This window comes from Kogia breviceps, chromosome 3 (assembly GCF_026419965.1).
Source record: "Kogia breviceps isolate mKogBre1 chromosome 3, mKogBre1 haplotype 1, whole genome shotgun sequence".
NCBI classification, from domain to species: domain Eukaryota; kingdom Metazoa; phylum Chordata; class Mammalia; order Artiodactyla; family Physeteridae; genus Kogia; species Kogia breviceps.
The window spans coordinates 102,411,877-102,435,708 of record NC_081312.1 but is presented as its reverse complement, the minus strand read 5'-3'; the positions used below and the strand labels follow the sequence as shown (position 1 = coordinate 102,435,708).

Genomic DNA, 23,832 nt, shown 5'->3' with positions numbered 1-23,832 from the left:
GTGCAAGAGGGTTCCCTTTTCTCCACACCCTCTCCAGCGTTTGTTGTTTGTAGATTTTCTGATGATGGCCATTCTACCTGGTGTGAGGTGATATCTTATTGTAGTTTTAATTTGCATTTCTCTAATAATTAGTGATGTTGAGCAGCTTTTCATGTGCTTCTTGGCCATCTGTATGTCTTCTTTGGAGAAATGTCTGTTTAGGTCTTCTGCGCATTTTTGGATTGGGGTGTTTGTTTTTTTAATATTGAGCTGCATGAGCTGTTTATATATTTTGGATATTAATCCTTTGTTGATTCGTTTGCAAATGTTTTCTCCCATTCTGAGGGTTGTCTTTTAGTGTTTTTCTAGTTTCCTTTGCTGTGCAAAAGCTTTTAAGTTTCATTAGGTCCCATTTGTTTATTTTTGTTTTTATTTCCATTACTCTGGTAGATGGATGAAAAAAGATCTTGCTGTGATTTATGTCATAGAGTGTTCTGCCTATGTTTTCCTCTAAGAGTTTTATAGTGTCTGGTCTTATATTTAGGCCTCTAATCAATTTTGAGTTTATTTTTATGTATGGTGTTAGGGAGTGTTCTAATTTCATTGTTTTACATGTAGCTGTCCAGTTTTCCTAGCACCACTTATTGAAGAGACTGTCTTTTCTCCATTGTATATCCTTGCCTCCTTTGTCATAGATCAGTTGACCATAGATGCGTGGGTTTATCTCTGGTCTTTCTATCCTTTTCCATTGATCTATATTTCTGCTTTTGTGCCAATACCATATTGTCTTGATTACTATAGCTTTGTAGTATAGTCTGAAGTCAGGGAGTCTGATTCTTCCAGCTCCGTTTTTTTCCCTCAAGACTGCTTTAGCTATTCGGGATCTTTTGTGTCTCCATACAAATTTTAAGATTTTTTGTTCTAGCTCTGTAAAAACTGCCATTGGTAAGTTGATAGGGATTGCGTTGAATCTGTAGATTGCTTTGGGTAGTGTAGTCATTTTCACAATATTGATTCTTACAATCCAAGAACATGGTATATCTCTCCATCTGTTTGTATCATATTTAATTTCTTTCATCAGTGTCTTATAGTTTTCTGCATACAGGTCTTTTGTCTCCCTAGGTAGGTTTATTCCTAGGTATTTTATTCTTTTTGTTGCAATGGTAAATGGGAGTGTTTTCTTAATTTCTCTTTCAGATTTTTCATCATTAGTGTATAGGAATGCAAGAGATTTCTGTGCATTAATTTTGTATCCTGCAACTTTACCAATTTTATTCATTAGCTGTAGTAGTTTTCTGGTGGCATCTTTAGGATTCTCTATGTATAGTATCATGTCATCTGCAAACAGTGACAATTTTACTTCTTCTCTTCCAATTTGTATTCCTTTTATTTCTTTTTCTTCTCTGATTGCCGTGGCTAGGACTTCCAAAACTATGTTGAATAATAGTGGTGAGAGTGGGCATCCTTGTCTTGTTCCTGATCTTAGAGGAAATGCTTTCAGTTTTTCACCATTGAGAATGGTGTTTGCTGTGGGTTTGTCCTATATGGCCTTTATTATGTTGAGGTAGGTTTCCTCTATGCACGCTTTCTGGAGAGTTTTTATCATAAATGGTGTTGAATTTTGTCAAAAGCTTTTTCTGCATCTATTGAGATCATCATATGGTTTTTCTTCTTCAATTTGTTAATATGGTGTATCACATTGATTGATTTGTGTATATTGAAGAATCCTTGCATCCCTGGGATAAATCCCACTTGATCATGGTGTATGATCCTTTTAATATGTTGTTGGATTCTGTTTGCTAGTATTTTGTTGAGTATTTTTGCATCTATATTCATCAATGATATTGGTCTGTTGTTTCTTTTTTTTGTAGTATCTTTGTCTGGTTTTGGTATCAGGGTGATGGTGGCCTCATAGAATGACTTTGGGAGTGTTCCTTCCTCTGCAATTTTTTGGAAGAGTTTGAGAAGGATGGGTGTTACCTCTTCTGTAAATGTTTGATAGAATTCACTTGTGATGCCATCTGGTTCTGGACTTCTGTTGGTTGGAAGATTTTTAATCACAGTTTCGATTTCATTATTTGTGATTGGTATGTTCATATTTTCTATTCCTGGTTCAGTCTTGGAAGGTTATACAGTTCTAAGAATTTGTCCATTTCTTCCAGGTTGTCCATTTTATTCGCATAGAGTTGCTTGTAGTAGTCTCTTAAGATGCTTTGTATTCCTGCGGTGTCTGTTGTAACTTCTCCTTTTTCATTTCTAATTTTATTGATTTGAGTCTTCTCCCTCTTTTTCTTGATGAGTCTGGCTAATGGTTTCTCAATTTTGTTTATCTTCTCAAAGAACCAGCTTTTAGTTTTATTGATCTTTGCTATTGTTTTCTTTGTCTCTATTTCATTTATTTCTGCTCTGATCTTTATGATTTCCTTCCTTCTACTAACTTTGGGTTTTGTTTGTTCTTCTTTCTCTAGTTCCTTTAGATGTAAGGTTAGATTGTTTTTTGAGATATTTGTTGTTTCTTTAGGTAGGATAGTATTGCTATAAACTTCCCTCTTAGAACTGCTTTTACTGCATCCCATAGGTTTTGGATTGTCATGTTTTCATTGTCGTGGCTCTTCTTTGTCTCTGGATGTGGGGTATCCTCCCTGGTGAGTTCCAGTGTCTTCCTGTCAATGACCACTCAGCAGTTAGTTGTGATTCCGGTGCTCTCACAAGAGGGAGTGAGAGCACGTCTTTCTACTCCGCCATCTTGAACCAATCGAAAATTTTCCATATTTTAAGAATACACTCCAGAGATATTTCTTCTGGCTTAGAAGAGGATCGTCCCATGTTGAGTAAGCTACAACCAAGAGCACTTCTAGAAATGAAGTCCAACATCCCAGAGACATTTTACCAGGAAGCTTTTGTCAGAAGGTGGTAGGAATGTCCTCCAAAATCCCTCTTGCCTAATGGGATTTTGAGTGTCCTCTACTCTCCCATCACCTAACCAGATGTCTCTCGTCAACCCAGTCCCTTGAGTGAGGGGTCCCCAATAAGGGACATTTGAACCAGTGCCAGTGCATTGCCAGGGCTCTCCCTTGAGGGGGATCTGTTGTCTATAAAACTTATGTCCCATAACAAGGTTCCCTATGTTGGGATGTATTCCTCCAAATTGAGCATCTATAAAGACTAGGATGTGGGCTGCTTGGAGTTGGCCAGCCCAATAGGTAGTCTGTAACAAGGTATGGGCTGCCAAGACCTGGAGTGAAGGGGGTCCTAGAGGTGCAAAAAGGAACTCCTGGAAGAATTGGAGTTGGGCACAATGGAAGATGCCATGAGGGTCAGGACTTGAGGGCCTAGAGGTGGGAGTATTCCCACAGGGAATTTTTTGGACATAGAGTAAGGTGAGAGACTAGACAGCAGAAGAAGCCCAAACCCTTTCCCCTATCTGTTTGGTGGCTACGATAAAATTGAGGAAAGCCTGATGATTCTATCTGGCACAGGCAGCAGCAAGTTTGGACAGTGTTTCCCATGTAATTTAACATACCAAATGAACCCAATTAGTTTAGTATCTCTCTTTGGGGTGCTCCAGGGGCCGTTTGAAGCATCCAAAAGTTAGCTGGAGGTCAAAAGAACTTTAATTAGAATTTCATATTTGAGAAGTCTGTCAAAAATTTTGAGAGGGCTTCCCTGGTGGCTCAGTGGTTGAGAGTCCACCTGCCGATGCAGGGGATACAGGTTCGTGCCCCAGTCCGGGAGGATCCCACATACAGCAGAGTGGCTGGGCCCGTTAGCCATGGCTGCTGAGCCTGCGCGTCCAGAGCCTGTGCTCCACAAAGGGAGAGGCCACAACAGTGAGAGGCCCGCGTACCACAAAAAAGAAAAAGAAAAAAGAATTTCAAGAAGTTTTAAAACACCTTGTTGGATAGAATTGCAGGTCGCTGTGAAACAATTATTCCTTGAGCTAAGGTGAAAAAAAGATTTCAAAAGTAAAAACAGGGATTTCCCTGGTGGCGCAGTGGTTAAGAATCCTCCTGACAGTGCAGGGGACATGGGTTCGAGCCCTGGTCTGGGAAGATCCCACATGCCGCGGAGCAATTAAGCCCATGCGTCACAACTACTGAGCCTGCACTCTAGAGCCTGCGAGCCACAACTACTGAGCCTGAGTGCCACAACTACTGAAGCCCGTGCACCTAGAGCCCGTGCTCTGCCACAAGAGAAGCCACCCAATGAGAAGCCCATGAACCGCAACAGAGTAGCCCCCACTCGCCACAGCTAGAGAAAAGCCCGCACGCAGCAACAAAGACCCAAGGCAGCCAAAAATTAAAATAAATAAATAAATTACAAAAAAAATTTTATAAATAAATAAATAAATAAATACAGATCACTTAAAGGCACAGAAACTCACACAATCTGTTATCAAAAGCAGCATTCCAGGAAAACTTTGTTCTCTTATGAGAGAGAGAAACCAAATCCAGTCTTGCATCAGCCTACTCTTAAGAAAATCCATTTACCTAATTAAATTTAACCCAACTTTAGAAAATCCTGACCATGTACAAAATTCTTTTCTCAATGTTCCTTTCCCACAAACCTTCTGCAAGTTTCTGTAGCCATATTATCCTGTCCCTTATTCCTTCCATTCAAAAATAACCAGCTCTAGGACAAAAATCACCCTTTTTCCTTTACCGAAATATATTTCCATTCTTCATACCTTCTTTTCTGAAAACAAACATCCTACTTTCCTTAAGGAACCATGAACTGTCTTTTACATTAGCATTCTGTAGATTGGTAGAGAAGATCTCAAGGCAGCACCAAATAGCTTTAGTTTCTGTCTCACAAGAAGAAAAAAGTAGGTAAATTTAGACCTGTTTAGCAATTAATATTCTAATATTTCATCTTATTTGAAATGGCCTGGATACTCAATGAGTATCTATCATTTAACTTAATTTAGTTTCACACTACCAAAATTTGGAGAGACTATTTAGATGGACATTTCCAAAACATAATTATTCCTATAGAGTCTACCAAAAAGCTGTTATCTCAGTTACATTTACTTAAAAATATAATCATATGAGATTATTTTCCCTGTTGACAAATTTCATAACAGAAACAATATGCACTTATTAACTTTCAGTAACCCTACATACTGGCACTCCTGGGACTTCCCTGCTGGCCCAGTGGTTAAGAATCCGCCTGCCAATGCAGGGGACACGGGTTTGAGCCCTGGTCGGGAAGATCCCACATGCCACGGAGCAACTAAGCGCGTGCGCCACAACTACTGAGCCTGTACTCTAGAGCCCACGAGCCACAACTACTGAAGCCCGCGCCTAGAGCCTGTGCTCCACAACAAGAGAAGCCACTGAAATGAGATGCCTGTGCACTGTAATGATGAACAGCCCCCGCTCGCCACAACTAGAGAAAGCCCACAGGCAATAACGAAGACCCAATGCAGCCAAAAATAAATAAATAATGTTGATGACTCTTAAAGGCAGGTCTGTATTAATTAACCCATAAGCTTAAGCTAGCTCTAATGTCAGATATTAATTCAGTATTGAATGTTTTCCAGATCACATGAACCTGAAATATATTCTGGTGAGGTTTCTTTTAAATTTCTGAGAATGTATATATACTCAATTTTCTTTAAGTTAATTAAATACAGCTTATTTACAAGTTAGTTTTTACATTAAGACAGAACCAGAGATCTCAGAGTTTTCCCACTTGAATTTAAAAACCCTCTTTTTTTTTCCCCCTCAGTCTGGGGGACTACAGATGAATCAGGTGGTTCCTGAGAGCCCAGGCAGAGTTACGTTACAAAGGCAGAGGAGAGAGAGGCAAGCTCCTCTCTTCTTTTTTTGCTCTTTAAAATCTCACTAAGTAGGACTTTCCTGGTGGTGTAGTGCATAAGACTCTGCGCTCCCAATGCAGGGGGCCCGGGTTCAATCTTTGGTCAGGGAACTAGATCCCACATGCATGCTACAACTGAGAGTTCTCATGCCATAACTGAGGAACCCGCCTGCCACAACTAAGACCAAGCACAACCAAATAAATAATTTTTTAAAAAAATCTCAGTAACCCAAGGCTGGAGTCTCAGTTTATGTGGGCTGCATTTTCATTTCAAGGTGTAAATGCTCCACCATGCTCACAATGTTGGCAGAGACTTGCACGAGCAGTTAGACAGACAAAACTACATAAAACAAAGGTCCTTTCAAAAACATGTACCAGAAGGCTTCCCTGGTGGCGCAGTGGTTGGGAATCTGCCTGCCAATGCAGGGGACATGGGTTTGAGTCCTGGTCCAAGAGGATCCCACATGCCACGGGGCAACTAAGCCCGTGTGCCACAACTACTGAGCCCGTGTGCCACAACTACTGAAGCCTGCACGCCTAGAGCCCGAGCTCCGCAACAAGAGAAGCCACCACAATGAGAAGCCCGTGCACCGCAACGAAGAGTAGCCCCCACTTGCTGCAAATAGAGAAAGCCCGCACACAAGCAACAAAGACCCAATGCAGCCAAAAAAAAAAAAAAAGTACCAATGACAGAAAAAGATACAAACAAGGAGTCTTCAGGATGAAGAGGGATGGAAGTATAAGGGTGAGGACCAAAGGAAAGGTAAAGGGAGGAGGGACAGAAAAGACTGAAAAAGAGAAGGAGACAGAAAGAGATTGCTATTTCAACCTGCTCCCTGTCGGTGTCTATTCAGGCAACAATCTGTGTGCTTCCAGAAAGGGCCAATGAAGGAGGGAGCACCCTGTCCACTGCCCACAGGGTGATCAAGCCTGGAAACCAGCCAGTTGTACGTCATCTGTGGGTCCCCAATCCACAGGTGGGACTCTCACCCAAGTGTACACCAGTATATAGAAATCTGCTGGTTCAGCCCGTTCCCAACAGGACTTCTCTTGGAGGCAGGAAAATAAAGGCAAGAATATTGGGACGATCAGACTTCCAGACACTACACGATATGAGGTTTGAACCTCTATCACTCACAAATCTCTAGTCGGAGAGAGCCCACTGGACCAAGGTGTGAGGTGAGCCTCTCCCACCTCTGCTTGTCACCTGTCAAGGTGAGCTATTGCCAGCCAGAGGGAGCAGGTCTCACAAGCTGAGAGGAGTGATGCTGTAGCTGCCTGATATCTACTCTTTTGGAAGGATAGGACAGAAATAAGAGAGGACAGAGAGACAGAAGTAGAGAGATTTCAGGAGAGGGAAAGGGACAAAGGGGAAAGAGAAAGTGGTGAGGGAAAAAGAACAAGGAGAGGGGGAAAATGGTGCCTGAATGAGGGTACTGAGGCCCTCAGGGGCCAAGAAGGCAGACTTTCCAAACGTGGTGACGCTGAAACAAGAGGTTCAGGCGGCCGCTTGTCACCACAGGGTAGCTGCGTTCAGTGGTCCCAGAGGTGCCCAGATCCTCTCCTGGGAAGGGGACAATAGTCCCTTTGTGGTGTCACCACAAAGTATGTTACTGATCAGGGTTCTTGGCCCACAAAGAATGTTACTGATCAGGGTTCTTGGCCTCCTTAATCAATAGAAATTGATCAGAGGCCAGACAAGAAATTCAGGCAAGGCTTTATTGGGGCTCCTGCTGCAGCATGGGGAGGCGAGAACAAACAACAGGTTCCCTTGCTTGCTTACTCTCTGAGGTGGGACGAGCAGGTTCCTAATATGGGGTGAGGGTAGGGGTGTGACCAGGGGTTGGGCCAGAGGGGTGACTTAGGAGGTTTGCCCATCCCTTTGGTGGTGTTGTGTGCAGGGGGCATGTGCAGTACCCTGCTTTTGCTTTCAGCTCTTCAGAAGTGGCACTTGGGCTTTTTGGTCTCTTTGTATCTCGTTGTCCAGAAGTTGCCCCAACTGTGCATGCATGTAGTTATTTTTAGTCCCTTATATTGATATGTCCTTTGTATTTTGTTGCTCGAGATGTGTGTCCAGGTGCAAGCACTGCAGCAAACGGGCCCAGGTCCCATATATACGTGTGTGTGTGTGTGTGTGTGTATTCTTTTCCATTATGGTTTATCACAGGATATTTCTTTTCCATTATGGTTTTTTTCATATTTTTTTCCATTATGGTTTGTCACAGGATATTGAATATAGTTCCCTGTGCTATACAGTAGGACATTGTTGTTTATCCATCCTGTATATAATAGTTTGCCTCTGCTAATCCCAAACTCCCAATCTTTCCTTCTCCTACCCACCCCACTTCGGCAAACACAAGTCTGTTCTTTATATCTGTGAGTTTGTTTTTGTTTTGTAGATATGTTGATTTGTATCGTATTTTAGATCCACATGTAAGTGATATCGTATGGTATTTGTCTTTCTCTTTCTGACTTACTTCGCTTAGTATGATAATCTCTAGATCCATCCATGTTGCTGCAAATGGCATTCTTTTGCTATTTTGATGGCTGAGTAATATTCCATTGTGTATATGTACCACATCTTCTTTATCCATTCATCTGTTGATGGACATTTAGGTTGTTTCCATGTCTTGGCTATTGTAAATAATTCTTCTATGAACATAGGGGTGCATGTTTTTCAAATTATAGTTTTGTCTGGATGTATGCCCAGAAGTGGGCTTGCTGGATCATATAGCAACTCTTTTTTTTGTTTTTTGAGGAACCTCCATGCTGTTTTCCATAGTGGCTGTACCAATTTACATTCCTAGGTGGTACTTCTGCACCTGTTCCAGGATGAGCTGCATGGCCGGGTCACTCATTATCTGCTGCACCTCAAGGCAGCCACGGCCCATCACTTCACATCTTCAGGCTGTCGTGTTGGTTGTACTGGGCCATGAGGTAGCATTGGTAACCGTCTGCTGCTTCCTTTACAGTTGGAGTCCAGGTCTGGTGTCTTCTGGTACACATTTGTGGCCTTTGGGTAGTCTTTTATCACTTCTAGGGCAGCTGCTTTCCATGTATAACCCTTGATGAACGTTGGCTCTAGCCGGATACATTCCTCACAGTCCTTGAGTGCCGTGTGAAACTCCAGGAGTTTGCTATAGCAGGAAGCTTGATTGCTGTACAATTTAGCATCTTTTGAGTTCTGTTTGATGGCTTCCATTTAATGCTTCCTGGCCTGGGGATAGTCCCTTTTCTGAAAACATGCATTGCCTTTGTTCTTCTCCTCTAAAGCCCACTCAGGGTTTATGTAGGCCAGTCACTCTTGCTCCTGCAGGATTTTCTCTTCCTGTTGGCATTTCTTGAGCACATCTGGGGTTCAGTGCTCTGCCAGAGACTTGTTGTAGAAATGGATGGCATCCTTGTACTTTTCTTCTTTGAAGTAGGCATTGCCAATTTGAGCATAAGCTCTGGTAGTCTGTCAGTAGTCTTCTTGGCCAACTTCAATGGCCTTCTCCAAAAGCTCCTGGAATTCACTGTAGTTGCCCTTTTCAATGTACATGGCTGCTTGGTTGGTCACAAAAGTAATGTTGGTGGGGTCCAGGCCTGTGGCTGTGTCATAGAGCTTCAAAGTTGCATCAGAATCTTTCTTCTTACAAGCATCATTCCCCAATTCTTTTCCTTTCAGTGCCTGCTTCTTACTCTCCTGAAGATCTTTTTCCATTGGCTCTGGCTTGGTCTCCATTTTGGGAGGAGGTGGTGGTGGAGGTATTGTCCTGGGATCATGCTTCAACTTCTGGTACAGTCTGGACATGTTGAAAGGGTTCATGAATTTCCTCTCTGCCAGCCAGGCCTCCATACTCTGTAAACCCTCTTTGAGCTGAGGATTGTTTGCTTTGTGTTTTAAACCCTCCTCATAGGTTCACTTGGCTTCTTCAAATGGGTTTAAGAACTCAAGAGCTTCTGCTTTTCATGAATAACCCTTGCCCCAGTCAGGCTTGAAGGCAAGAGTTTTGCAACCATCCTCTGAAAGTGTTTCTATTGTCTGTTGTCTCTGCTAGCTCTTGGTTCAATTGTCTGGTCTCCTCTTGTGCCTGGCTGCCTTAGTTGTGTGCCGAATATTAAAAAAAAAAAATTAGTTTGTAACATGTTTTGAGGATTAACACAATGTTATCTTCCTGCAGAGACAATTTTGTTTTCCTGTCCCAGTGCCTGAACTCACTAGAAATTAAAGATCATTTAAATCCAATTTTATGGATTGAGACTCAAAGCTGGGCTGCAGTCTATGTGAGGTCTGGCTTCCAGATCACCCTTACTCCCAAGGTACAGCCTTCCAGGGTCTCAAACTAGTGGCCTGTGGATTTATAAGAGCCATTCACACACCCTGCCCCAAACTTTGGCAGGCCCTGGGCTCCTACTTTTGTCTCTGTAGTAATCTAGAAGCTGTTCAAAGTACTGCTCAGCTTCCCAGCTGCCTTTTTAGGATTGGCAACACACCCCCGCCCCTGCTGCCTGACATGGGAAAACAGCTCCAAATGCTGAGCCTCCCTCTCTGAATGTTTGTCTCCTCCTGTATCTTGCTCTAGGAGTTCTTCACTATTGTGTTGACTCTCTGACAGCTTCAAGCAGATTTTTGTTTCTCTGCAGCCAGAGTTTTTATTAAAGGTAAAAATTGCACTGCTGGGCTTCTCTGGTGACGCAGTGGTTGAGAGTCCGCCTGCCGATGCAGGGGACACGGGTTCGTGACCCGGTCTGGGAGGATCCCACATGCCGCGGAGCGGCTGGGCCCGTGAGCCATGGCCGCTGAGCCTGCGCGTCCGGAGCCTGTGCTCCACAACGGGAGAGGTCACAACAGTGAGAGGCCTGCGTACTGCAAAAAAAAAAAAAAAAAAAAAATTGCACTGCTTTTCCAATTTCTTCCTTGGTTAATGGGCAGTTCATACTGCCTACTCCTTCTTGAAACAGGAGCAAAAGCATGGAGTTGGAAATGAACCTGGAAAGGATGAGGGTTCCCACTTAGCCCAAGTGGAGGGTGCTTGCTGGGGAGACATGGAGAAGGGTGAAGAGAGGAAAATCATGAAGGGCTAAGAGCACCTAAAAGACTGGGCTGCCTGAAAGGGATGCATGCCCCAAAGACCGTCCACTGCCCCCATTGAGGGAGCCTCGCTCATGTTGGCTGAGTTGGGGGCTGCTGAGTCAGAGAAGGGAGGCTGTGCAAAGTTTCTACCCAACACAGGTGTAAAGTCAGGGCCAGGGCAGTAAAAAAAAAAAAAAAGACAGAAAACCCCAAATAACAGTGGTTTGAATAAGACAGACATTTATTTCTCTCTCGCACTAAACAAGTTTGGAGGTGGGTAGTCCACGGTCGGTCAGGTGACTTTACCAGGATGTCTAGGACCTTCCTTTTTTGCTCCACCATCTTCCACTCACAGCCTCTACTTCATGGTCCAAGAGCTTGAGTTTCACATTTCAGTCGGCAAGAAGGAAAAGGACAAAGAATAACACCTTTTCCTTTTGGGGACACTTACCCTACATCCCTCACGGCACTCATCCTATTGGCCAGAATGGGGTCACATGGTCACACACACTACAAGGGAGGCTAGGAAATATAGTCTTTATTCTGGACCACCCTATGCCCAGCTAAGAATAAGGGATAGTGGGGACTTCCCTGATGGTCCAGTGGTTGAGACTCCACGCTCCCAATGCAGGGGGCACAGGTTCAATCCCTGGTCAGGGAACTGAGAAACTAAGAATCGCACATGCTGCACGGCACGGCCAAAAAATAAATTTAAAAAAATAAGGGATAGTATTAGTAGTTAAGAATGGGAGGAGGAATATTCAGGGACAACTAGTGGTCTCTGCTAGTGCCTTCCCCTTTCCTATCCTGTCCTCCCCCTCTCCTCCAGGAAGCCTTCCCTGACATCTCCAGTACTTACTAAGTTCCATTTCCTCTGCTTCACAGCTCAGAGAGTCTGATCACTGTACAGAAATTTTGAATTAAAAAATTACTGGATGTTTCCAATGGAAAACTATGCATTGTTTTGATTAGAACACATTCTTCTGATGCTCTCTCTCTATATTTTTAAACAAACATCTCTTTTTTTACAACCTGTACCTTGTGGATGACTGATAGCAGTGCAAAATAATTGTTTATAATCATGCAAATAGATTGTTCACTGGAGATTTAGACCCTCCCCCTACCAATAGAAAAAGCAGTTTTACATGTATTTCTTTTTTTTTTTTTTTTTTTTTGTGGTACATGGGCCTCTCACTGTTGTGGCCTCTCCCGTTGTGGAGCACAGGCTCCGGACGCGCAGGCTCAGCGGCCATGGCTCACAGGCCCAGCCGCTCCGCGGCATGTGGGATCTTCCTGGACCAGGGCACGAACCCGTGTCCCCTGCATTGGCAGGCGGACTCTCAACCACTGCGCCACCAGGGAAGCCCTACATGTATTTCTAAATTTATTTAAACATTCCTTTATTCCATATAAATTAAGGCTTCTTTGAATTCTCCTTTGAACTGGTTGTAACATCTGCCTGGTTCCCTCATTAATACTGAGTTAAACACAATCTTTAACGTGTTCATTTTTTTTATCTGTATGAGAACCATGATTTTCCTTTCTTTCATCATTCAACACCATACACAGCCTGACTTGGTAAGCGGGGGAATCCAGCCAGAGGTTCCAGCAGGACAGATGCCAGTCTGGGCAGAAAAACCCAGGAAAAATGGCTCTAGGTGTCAGACCCCTGACCTTAGAGGATGTACCTTTGGAGATAAAGGGCAGGTCTGGGGCCAGGTTTCCTACTTGGGCACCATTATTCCCAGGGAGGAAGGACAGACAGCAGGTGAGGCAAAGGTGGGCAGGGAAGAAGTAAGTTTGCCTGATTCAGCAGGGACATCTATTTGTCCTTGCCTGTGACAGGGGCTCACGGAGTGATTCTCACCCTGTTGATGTGCTTGACAGAGGTGGGTTGACATCGTGGATACCTGGGTGATGCAGCAGTGGGCAGAGCTGTAACTGGAGAACTGGAGACCCTTCCCCGACCCTGGGGGAGCCTTGACTGGGCCCCTGAGGTAGGGAACTGAGGGCTCTGGAATGTGGCTTCCTCCCATGCATGAGCTGACTCACCTGTAGAACTTTGCTGAGGCTATTCTCTTGGCCAGAACACCGTCCCTGGAAGCACACTGAGTCAGGAAGGTGCTGTTTCCTCTCTCATACCGCCTCTCCTGTCCCTCCTCAGCCAGCACATGGCCACCTTAGCAGTCGTGGCAGGGGTGGGTCGAGGGGAGAGGGCTGGAGCTGGGCTGGGGAGTGGGCCAGGACTAAGGTCAGCCAGGCAGGCTGGCCAGAGGCCTCCAATGGCTGTGGAGAATTGAGAATTCAGCAGAGGATGCAGAGGGTCCCGGGCTCCCCTATACTCTTCTCTCTGTTCCTCCTGTGAGCCCCCTATTCTGTCCTGGTCAAGTGGCTGGAGCCCTTGGGCCATCATAGCAACACTTGTCTGAGAAGCAAGGTAACAGACAGGGGATTAAGGTCTGGATCAGGCAGGCACCTGCCAAGGGGCACTGAGGAGTGTAAGCTGATCTCTCACCCCACCCCCACTCCTCCACCAGAGGGCTGGGAGCCCGGAAGAGAGAGCCAGGGAGGGGAGGCCCACCTTCGAAGCTGGAGAGGCCTTACCTCCAGAAGGTACATAGGCAAAGCTGAGCATCTGCCAGCCCCACTGCCGGTGTGTCTAGGCAAATGTCTGCCTGGTCAGCCCTGGGACCACCTGTCTTGTTCCTCCCTTTGGGGTCCTGCCTTGCCCACTGCTGTCATGTTCTCCAGGACTCTTTGGGTCTCCACACACCCCCTCTTCTGGTGCTGGACTAGGGTCACAGGATGACCCAGTGCAGACCCTCCTCCTGCCCCAGGAAGCCACTGCCCCTGATGATCACAGAGAGAGAGGGTTCCCCTCTGTACTCTGCTGTGTTAGGAATGGGTCATGGGGGCGGTGCAGAGCTCTTACACAGAACAGTCAGACTATAATCGCACTAGGCTGTGGTCCTCTCAGGGCTGTGGAGCTCAGGAGGAGGAGGGAGGCACTGGTACCGGCTGCAGTGCCAGGAAATGGCCTGGTTGAGGGGCTTGAGCTGCTCCACAAGAAGAGGAATACTATCCAACCCTTGGTGCCAGATCCCCATCCTGCCCCAGAAGCTGTGAATCTTCTAAAAGTTCTTGTATTGAAATCCTTGATCTCAAGCTAGAATTCCCACTCAATTTATTTCAGGTACGAGGAACAGTTTATTTCAGGTGTTGGGATGGCCATCCTGTTGGAGCGCAGGGGAAGAGCAGCGAGACCCCAGGTCTAGCCCAGCTCAAGTGCAAATTCCAGTACCAGCCCTGTCATAGACTGAGCCCCATCCTTGTGCATAACCTAAGCCCTGATCCTAGACACAGGCTGAGCCCTGATCTCTAGCTCTTGATTGGGCTTTCTCTGTAAAATAGTTCTTGATCAGCAGGGGCTTGAATGGGGAGAGTGAGCATGTGCTCATCTCCCACCACTGGAGCCTGAGCCCAGAGCCCTTGCCCGGTGGTGTGCAGTGGTCTTCAGGCATGCTTCTGTCTCTCATCCCTCTCCTGTCCCTGGGAGCTCCTGCTTTGACCATCGCTGCTAAGCCGGCCTCAGAGCTGAGAGAACCTTTAGCCCTGCCCCCAGCTTTGGCCCCAGCCTCGCCTAGACTGGCCTGGCCTGGCCAGGAGGGGCGCTGAAGGGGCCGGGAGATGAGGACCCAGTGTCCTAGGGTGTGAGTGGCCTTTGCTCTTGGACTGGAGCCATCAGAAATCAAATCTCCCTGGCCCTGAGCGTGCCTGGGAAGGGGGCAGCCCTGCCAGCCTGGGCAGAGGTTGGGGTCTCTGCAATCACTCCCTCCTTTGTGGAACACTGACATCTCCGGAGACAGAGCCTTCCTGGCCATCACCAGGTAAGACCTGAGCATCCTGGGAGCACAGGCAAGGGATATGGAGTGGGGGTGCCAGAGTGGGTTGACTGTCCTGGGAGATGGGGTCACAGGCCAGAGTCGGGGCAGGGGGGCCCCTTATGGAAGGGCAAGTGGGAGAATGGGGGCAATGGAACTAGGACTGGAGGTATAAGTTGTCAAAGACCAAAGCCTGCCCTTAGGAGGGCATCCACCCCACAACCTGGCCAGGCCTGGACTCTTAACCTCTTCACCCCGAAGGGGCTGGGGTGCAGAAGGCAGCCTCTGGGTGTGCAGACAGAGGAGTGCAGGTTTACAAAGCAGTTGAGCTGTGATTGAACAGAGGGAAAGGGCTGGGCTGAGGGGTTTGCCTGATCCATGGGATGATATATGTGTTAGAGCTGGGTCGGACTGTGGAGGATTTTTCCCTTAGAGGAAGGAGTGCCTCCAGGTAGGAGTTACTGGGTGGTGGCAAGAGGCAGGCGAGGAGGGTGGGAGTTTCCAGCCGATTTCCTGCCATGAAGGGTTCTAGGGATTATCTCCCCTTAAGGGGTTTCTGCGGTCTGCCTGTCCTGAGTGACCTGGGACAGACAGAGGTCACTGACCCTCTCGGAGGTCACACACAGGCCAGAAGCCTGGTGGGAGAGGCTTTGAAAGAGCTGAAAACTTCCTACGGCTGCTGCGGGTGGGATTGGCAGGGGAGGGGTGCGGAGCATGGTCTGAGCCCCAAGCCGAGCTGGCTCCCGTGAAGGCACCAGACCCCTGCCCTTCCTGCCCTCAGCAGCTCAAAGCTTCTTAGGGTCTCCCTGGTCCTTCTCCTCCTGTGTCTGCAGGGGCAGGGGGAGGAAGGGGGGTGGTGAGCAGAAAGCAGGAATGACTGTAGCAAGGACCAGGAGGAGGCTCTGGTTGAGACTCCACACCGTTCTGGGTCTGCCCAGAATGCCAGGTCTGCGGGGGTACCTGGGAAGGACCCCTCATCCCAAAGCCCACCCATCTCCACACCCAACATCCCCAGTCCAGGTCTCTGGGCAGGATTCCACAGGGGCCCAGTGGGGGCGGGCAAGATGGGGACTGTCTCTGATCTGCCCTCCTCCAGACTCCCCTCTAGCCTAATGTGGTGGAAGCAGGGACCGAAGTGCCTCAGGAGCTGCGGCAGGGGATGGGGCGTGGCTGTCAGTGTCACTGCCCTCCACTAAGTCCCATCCTACCAGGACACCAGCAGAGCTCCCAGCACGGTTAGCACCTCTGCCATCATCACAGCTCTACCGTGACTGCCACTGTCGCCACAGCCACCCCACCCCTCCGTCAGCACCACTAACGCTCCCACCCGCACCCGGATCATCTGCACCACTGAGACCCTCACCACGTCCTCGAAGAGCACCCACCTCGCATTTGAAGACTGGACAGAACTTTTCATTCTTCTTCAGTAGGTTTTCAGGCCTATAACTGCTCGGGCTATGGGGCTGGCACATTCAACAGAGTCTGCAGCCCAAAGGGAGTAGGGCTTTGCTGGAGGGTCAGGCAGCAGGGGCTTGCAGCTGAGCTGCAGGGCAGCACTGTGGAAAGGGGCCAGGCAGACGCAGCTCGGGGAGTGGCTGGAGGCTTCAGCTAACCAGAGCTCACAGCTGGGCAACCTTCCTTTCCTGAAGGGGGATCCGAGCGGAGTCTTTCATCTGCCACCTTCCATCTGGTCCTGGAGGCTTGGCAGCCTGAGCGGGAGCCTTCAGCATGAACGGGCAGTGGCTTCCAGCCGCTGGGCTTCTCCCGGCTGGTAAGTGGAGGTGCAGCCCCTGGGGGGAGCTGTCCTAGACCCCGCCCACTCACCTGGGGGACTTCCATGGCTCCCACGTCAGGGCTGACCTTCCTTGTCTTCATGTCAGCCTGGCTTTGGTCAGCTCGGAGGAACCTGAGGTGGGGCGAGCATCCCCTCCTCAGTCCCCCACGCTTGGGGCTCCATGAGGGCACTCAGCGTCACCCACTTGGGGGAACCTGGCATGGGGCTGGCCCCCAAGGGGCTCAGTGCACCCTTGTAGCCAGGTGTGGTATTACAGCTTTCAGAGATGGGTCCCCTCCCCATTCCCCCACCCCCCTTCAACCCTCAAGAAGCATCCTGTGTTCTGGGAATGGAATAAGGTAATTGCCTTGTTTCCTTGCTGGAGGTTGAACAGCACTTCCCAGCATCCTCAAGCAGCCTGGGTCTCACCAGAAAAGACTCCTTTGGGGAGGGGTCCTGCCATGGGGTGGAGGAGTCCATGGATGGGAGAGAAGAGAGGGACCCTTGAGGTATGCCCCTTTACCCTCACTGTCCCCCTTTCTGGTGGCAGGACAGAGTTCCCCTATCTCTGGCGGGCTAGGGCCAGAGAAAGGAAGTTTCTCCAGAGGTAGCCCAGTGGTTTGGGGCAGAGCCGGGGCCAGGGTTTGGGTCTCCTCAGGCGCCCTAAAGGAGGGAGGAGGCAGGGAGGGCAGGCATCTAAGAGGCTGTGGGCCAATCCCACCCCACCGAGCAGCTGGCAAAACAGGCCTCTCCTGTTTTGTATCTGTCCTGGTGGTCTTGGCTCCCGCCCTGCCCCTTCTTCCTCCTCACAAAGACTTGGGTCCGTCTCCCTTGGCTTCTGGCACATCTGTTTTGCAAGGGGACAGCAAGAAGATACTCCTCCCATCATTCAACTCCTTGGTGACAGTCCTCGCTGGAGTCTTTCCCTCAGCCAAGAGGCCAGGGGAGGCTCCTGGCAGGAAGGCAGGAAGGCAGGAGCCCTTTTTCCAGAGGCACCTGGGGACCAGCAGGCTCACTCCTGGACTTGCCTCTCCACTCAGACCAGCCTGCCCCTTTGGGAACCACTGGGGTCTCAGGCAGGGCCACACCCAGACCAGCTCCATCAGCAGTGGCTGAGCCTGCAGCCCACAGGGCCCCGGAGTCCCAGCCAGTGTCCTACGTGGCTGGACCTGGAGAGGAGATCTTGGTCACTGGGTCTCCAGAGACAGCTGCCACGTCACCATCGCAGGCTTCTCCACAACCTCTGGCCTGGCCTGTGGGCAGGCACACCTTCAGCCCCAATGCTTGGGTGCCATCTGCATCAGGGGCCAGCAACTTCAGGCCAGGGACCGCCCCACTTCTGACATTGACTCCAAAGGCCCCAGAGAAGGCCGTGTCCTCGGCACCCCAGGGCCCACTTGCGTTTACATCGATCAGTAACACATTGGCTGGCAGAGAGCCTCTTCTCCCTGTAGCAAGTATGGTCAGGGCTGGACACGGCCTCCACAGCCCTCACGGTGGGCTCAGGCTCACCCAGAAGTGGTCTGGTGTCCAGTCTGGGCCCAGCGCCCAGTGGTCCTTCAGTGTTGCCATTGCCCTCAGCGGTACCCTCTTCACAGTCGTCACAGCATCACTGCCACTGTCGTCCCCACCCTCATCCCCGGCACCTGCACTAACATCACCATCACCAGTCCTGGCCCCAGTTTCCCCCTTCACCACCAGAGCCAGAACCTCTCCGGATGCTTCTGCATCTGAGCTCCCACCTACAACCTCAGGCCTTATCTTCAGTGTTTCCAGCGTCCCACCTGCCCTGCCATCTCTGGTGGTTACAGGGATGGCTGCTCTTCAGTGGACAGTCCAGCCTGGGCTGGTGGTCCCTGCCCACCCAGCCCCCTTGACCACCCTCTCCCTCGGATGTGCCTCTGGCCTTCCTGTCGGCTGCCCGAGCGTCCCTGGAGGTGCCGCCTCCTCCCAGTCATCTTTCCTGCCTCACCCCGGCCAGGCTGTCTCATTGCAGGACTCAGGTTCTCCCTCCCCAGGACCCAGTCCCGTGACTCACTCTGTGACCTTCAGGATCACCAATGAAGTCTCAGAGGGTCGGGAACCCTGCCTCCCTGGAGTACCAGCTGCTGAGTGAAAACATCCAACATCAGGTACGGGCTTCTTCCTCCGTCTGCTCAGGCGTGCTGACCCCAGCCCACCCCCTACCCCACTTAGCTCTGAGCACCCAGGCCCATCCCGCCTCTGTGCTTTGACATGGGCTGTTCCTCCACCCTTGGCCACCTCGCGCCCTCCGCTGCCCTTGCTGCCTGGCAAAGGCTGCCTCCTTGGAGAGGCCTCCCCTGGTGACTCAGACCCCCTGCCCCGCAGAATTGGCCTCCCTCCCTCTGTGAGCTGCCTTTCCCACACTGTCCCACCCCAACCTGTGGCTCTCCACAGACCTCAGCTCCCTGAGGGCAGCCGGGCACAGGGCTGGGTGCCCACAGGGGCTCTAGAAGTGTGGAGTCAATGAAACTCACCCTGTGCCTCTCCTCGGTGTGGGGAGGAGCATGTGGGGTGCAAGGTGGGAGCCCAAAAGATAGGAAACTGACCCTGTCCCGTGAGTGGCTCCAGCAGGAAGGGGGTGCCAGGCAGAGACCCTTGCAGAGAGCGGGTGTGGAGAGAACAATCTCCAAGGAGGGCGGGGAGCTGTTACGGGATAAACAGAAGACTGATTTAGATTGCCAGGGTTAGGGGGTTACCCAGAGAACACCTTTCTTTCTTTTTTTTTTTTTTTTTTTTAAGTATAAATTTATTTATTTATTTATTGGCTGCATTGGGTCTTCGTTGCTGCATGTGGGCTTTCTCTAGTTGTGGTGAGCCGGGGCTGCTCTTCGTTGCTGTGCGCGGGCTTCTCATTGCAGTGGCTTCTCTTGTTGCAGAGCACGGGCTCTTGGCGCGTGGGCCTCAGTAGTTGTGGCTTGTGGGCTCTAGAGCGCAGGCTCAGTAGTTGTAGCACACGGGCTTAGTTGCTCCACGGCATGTAGGACCTTCCCAGACCAGGGCTCGAACCCGTGTCCCCTGCATTGGCAGGCGGATTCTTAACCACTGTGCCACCAGGGAAGTCCAAGAACACCTTTCTGAGGAAGGGGAATTTTAACTGGGATGGAGAGAAGGCAGGCAGATAAAATGGGGAGGGGCTTTCTAGACAGAGGGAACAGCGTGTGTGAGGACCCTGAGGTAAAAAGGTGAGCAGAGGCTGAGGCCCAGGGCCACGGGAGAGGGGGGCTGCATGGAGAAGACATGAAACCCAGGGTGAGAGGGGGAGAATTAGGAGGAGGGGCTGTCGTCCAGGTGTGATGGCAGGGTGGCTGCTGTAGGGATACAGGACAATTGGATTGGAGAGTGATTTTCAATAAAACTACAGAGAAGGAAAGGCCTGGGAAGGCTCTGTGAGTTTGCTGGACAGCTGGAGGTGCCCTGCGGTTCTCAGTAGAGGGTGATCGGCAGGTGGGCCCTGGCGGCCATGCGGGGAAGCCTTGGATGGCCCCCCGGCAGTCCAGGTGGCCAGTGGGGCCATTGCAGGGGCCAGACCAGAGATAATGAGAGTGGATGGGGGTGGGCTAATGCCGTGGAGAAGTGGGGGGCCACGATGACCCTCAAATGCCTCTGTCTGTCCTCAGCTCCAGTCCATCTATCACGAGGCCTTCTCCAGCTTTGAGGGTGTCGGTGTCCTGCTCTTTAGGTAAGTGAGCGAGTCTTTCAGGGTCCACCACCTGCCTGCCAGCCGGTCTGTGTCTTCTCAGGCCGCAAGAGCACTCGCTCAGGCTGCCCCACTGTGCCCAGCCCCACCAAGGCCAGAAGCACCTTAGGGGCCAGGAAAAGCCCTGAGCAGGCGGCCAGGAGGCCCACATCTGGTTCTGCCACTGGCTGCGTGACCTCAGGTGACCTCCTGCCTGCTCTGAGCCCCAATTCCAGCAGCAGAATTTGGGCAGGGGTGCCAGGCGTTGCCTGAATGTGGTGGGAAAGGCAGAGGACTTCCCTGGGGCCAGGAGGCCATAAATGACATGTAAACAGATGCAAATCCCCTTTCTGGTTCTGAGCCCCTGGGGATGCTGGGGGTACCTAAAGCCAGATTTGCCAGCAGATGCCAGCCCTGCAATCTCATAAAAAAGGTTGAGAAGGTCCAAATCATCACATGTGAATTGTGAGCTCGGTGTAGACCTTGATAGAGGCTTGATTATACCTAGTGATGGGAAGTTCACCACCACTATCTTTCCAGGCCTTGAGCCAAGTTGGTTAGAAAGTTTCCCCTTTTAATGAACTGAAATCTCTCTCTGAATTCCCTGCCCTGGGTCTGAACAGAAGCTTTGTCTCCCCAGCCCCAGGATGGCACAGCAGAAAACGGGTACTCGGGGGAAGGATGAAGGAAATCTGGATCCCGATGCTGCTTGTTTTCAGATCTCTCCCCATAAACTCCATCAACCCCATGCTCAGGCCAGGCTGCCTCCTCAGGACATGGCCAGTTGGTCCACCTCCTACAGGCTTTCAGAGATTCCTCAGGCCTGTCACCTCCCTCTCTCCAGACCCCCTGCTCCTGTGATGCCACCAAAGATGTTTTTCTCAGTCTGGCTCAGGTTGACTTCCTGACTGCTCACAGCGGCCGTCTCCCTGGGCGGGATTCCCAGTGTTCCCATTAGAGCCAGTTTGTTGGGGAGTCCGAGGGAACCTGCTTTCCTGAGCACCTGCTTTGTGCTCTGCTGGCTGTACCATTAGTCATCACACAACCCTACAGCAAAGGAATCATTATCCACATTTTAGCGAGGAGGCAGCTGAGACCCAGAGGGGTGTTCTCACACAGGGACTCAGTCCATGGCTCCCCCCAGTGGATTCCCCTTCCTCAGGACACTGGCCTACTTGTGCACCAGCCAGGTCCTCATCCAGCCCCCAGGGCCCTCCCTGCCCCCACTGGACCCCTGGTAAGGATGTGTCTCTGTCCCCAGGCCTGACTCCGCAGCTGTGAATGCCTCCCTTGTGTTTGGGGGCCTCGCCCTGGGCCCCTCTGCCCGTGAAGTCCTCTGGACTCTGTACCGCAAAGTAAAGGCGGCAGGGAAGATGCTGGGGAACCTGTCCCTGGATGACAGCAGCCTCGCCTCTGATGGTGAGTCTCCGCCCGCCCCCCCCACCCCCTACCTCAGTGCCTCCTCGCCTGCCCACAGACGGCTGGGGGTGCTCCCTAGAGGGGTCCAACTCCTGCCCTGGCCATGAAGCAGGGTGTGGTGGATCAGGAGGCTCCTGGGGCCTCCTGAACTCCCAGCCATGGCTCTGCAGGTTCCAACCTGACTGACCTGGCCCTGGAGCCCATCAGCATCCATCTCACGGCCATGAGGCCCTTCCAGCCCCCTCTCCTCCTGCCTGGCTCGGCCCCCTTTGTCCTGCTGGAAAAGACAATCCTCCGACAGGTGAGGTGGCCTCTTGCCCTCCCTCCGAAGCCTGGGACACCCACTTTGCCTTCCTTGACTGCAGGCCTCCGTGGCTTCGGGGTGAGGCGTGGGGCAGCACCCAGCCACCGCCCTGTGGGGGGAGGCAGGCATGGAGGGCACACAGTCCCGCCCGATGCGCCCCCGTTTGAGGGGTGATGCCCCACCCGGGGGTGGGGAGGTTGCCTGAGGGAGGTGACAGCTCTGTCCCAGGGGGCATATGGTCAGGCTCTGTAACCAGACACCCCTATCCAGGGCCAGCACCAGGGTGAGGAATTGAGACACCCAGGACACAATGTTTAAGGAGACGCTCAGTTGCCTCACCCCAGCCCTGCCCCTACCCCATCCCACGCTGGGTCTCAGGAGTGACAGTCCCCAGGCCTGCCCTGACCTCCAGGACTCCCCACAGGTCACGCCTGTGGTGTCAGGATTCTATACAGCACATCCCCAGGAAGACCCCCTACTCCTCTTCAGGTGGGTTGGGCTCTTCCTCTGCTGCCCAGCCTGCCCTGCTCCTCTCCTGAGGGCCACCCTGGGATAGACGGGGGTGTGACTCCGAGCCAGGCCATGGGAGCCATGGGCTGGGGGCCACCAGGGGAGGGCTTTGTCCCAGGTAGCTCCAGCTGGCCCTATAAAGCTCTGCCCTAGGAGGTAGGGAGCCCTAGTGCCTGAGGGTGTGCTGGGGTGGGAGGGTGGATACCTGCTTCTAGAAACATGTGCTGGTGGAGCCTGTAACCCGTGCATTCCCCCCTTGTACTCGGCCTAGTAATGCGGACCAGTGGGTGGGCGTTTACATCGAATACAAGTTCCAGGCCCCCATCGGTACCCACCTCCCAGGCTTGGCCAATCACCTGGCCCGGAACATAATGGATCCTGCTGTCCAGAAATCCAGCATCATGGCCAATGGTGAGTCAAGGCTGGGATCCCTGTGTGTCTTTGGCCAGCAGCCTCTTAATCTCTCTGGGTCTCAATGTTCCTCCTCTGGAGAATAGACAGAATTTCATTTCGACCACGAATACTCTTGTGTTGGGGCCACCGAGAAGAATCAGATACGGAGCCTCAGATGGGGAGCAGGATAGATAAGCTCTGTGGGCCATCATGTCTGTCACAGCTACTCAACTGCTCCCTTATAGCTAGAGGGCAGCCCCAGACAATATGTAGACAGATGGGCATGGCTGTGTGCCAATACAACCTGATGGATACAGAAACTTGTATATCACATAACTTTGATGTGCCACAAAATACTATCATTTTGATGTTTTTTCATCTATTTAAAAATGTAAAAACTATTCTTAGCTCATGGGCTATAGGTGAACAGGCAGCGGGGCTGGATTGAGCCTCAGACTGGATGTGGCTGACTGCTGGCTGAGATCACAGAAGTTGGGGTGAGCAGCCCTGGGGCAGGGCTTGGTCCTCTCCCAGGGCTCCCAGGAGAGGGGGCTTAGGCTGATGCCCACCTCCCCGCCCCTCTAGCAGAGAAAGCAGAGCTGGTGCAGTATGAAGTGTAGCTGCAGATCCTGGACCAAGCCTTCACCAAGGCCTTGTGGGACAAAAGCAGCCCTAAGTCCCAGAAACTTTGGGGGATGCTGATGAGATGGGTGAAGTGGGGGTGGGGGGAGAGAAGGGAGGAGCAGGAGGCTGGAGGCTTCATGTGTGGGGACCCAACAAGGCTGCAGTACAGCTGTGACCCTCTTCATCCTCTCTGCTCCCCAGATGACCACCGTCCTCAGGCCTCTGCAGAACTTCGGCCGAGTGGTAGTGGAGAAGTTCCAGTAAGGCCGTGGTGGCTCTGGGTGACCTGGGGCCCAGGGCTGAACTCTAGGGGTGGGGCCAGTGGCTCAGAGAAATGGCCTTCCTGAGACCCCCAGGCTGTCTAGCCTCCTG

At 50.7% G+C, this 23,832-nt stretch overlaps 1 protein-coding gene and 1 pseudogene across 1 annotated transcript; one reads left to right on the top strand and one right to left on the bottom strand.

Annotated features, from left to right (window-relative positions):
* Positions 1 to 8,594: 8,594 nt before the first annotated feature.
* Positions 8,595 to 16,153, bottom strand: LOC136793893 (stress-induced-phosphoprotein 1 pseudogene; annotated as a pseudogene).
* A 238-nt stretch (positions 16,154 to 16,391) lies between these two features.
* Positions 16,392 to 22,489, top strand: LOC136793892 (taste receptor cell protein 1-like). Its single transcript, XM_067030619.1, has 6 exons — positions 16,392 to 16,507; positions 18,563 to 18,642; positions 20,152 to 20,213; positions 21,472 to 21,629; positions 21,800 to 21,930; positions 22,358 to 22,489. The coding sequence occupies exons 1-6, from the start codon at positions 16,465 to 16,467 to the stop codon at positions 22,487 to 22,489; spliced, it is 606 nt and encodes a 201-aa protein (XP_066886720.1). The 5' UTR covers positions 16,392 to 16,464.
* Positions 22,490 to 23,832: the final 1,343 nt, after the last annotated feature.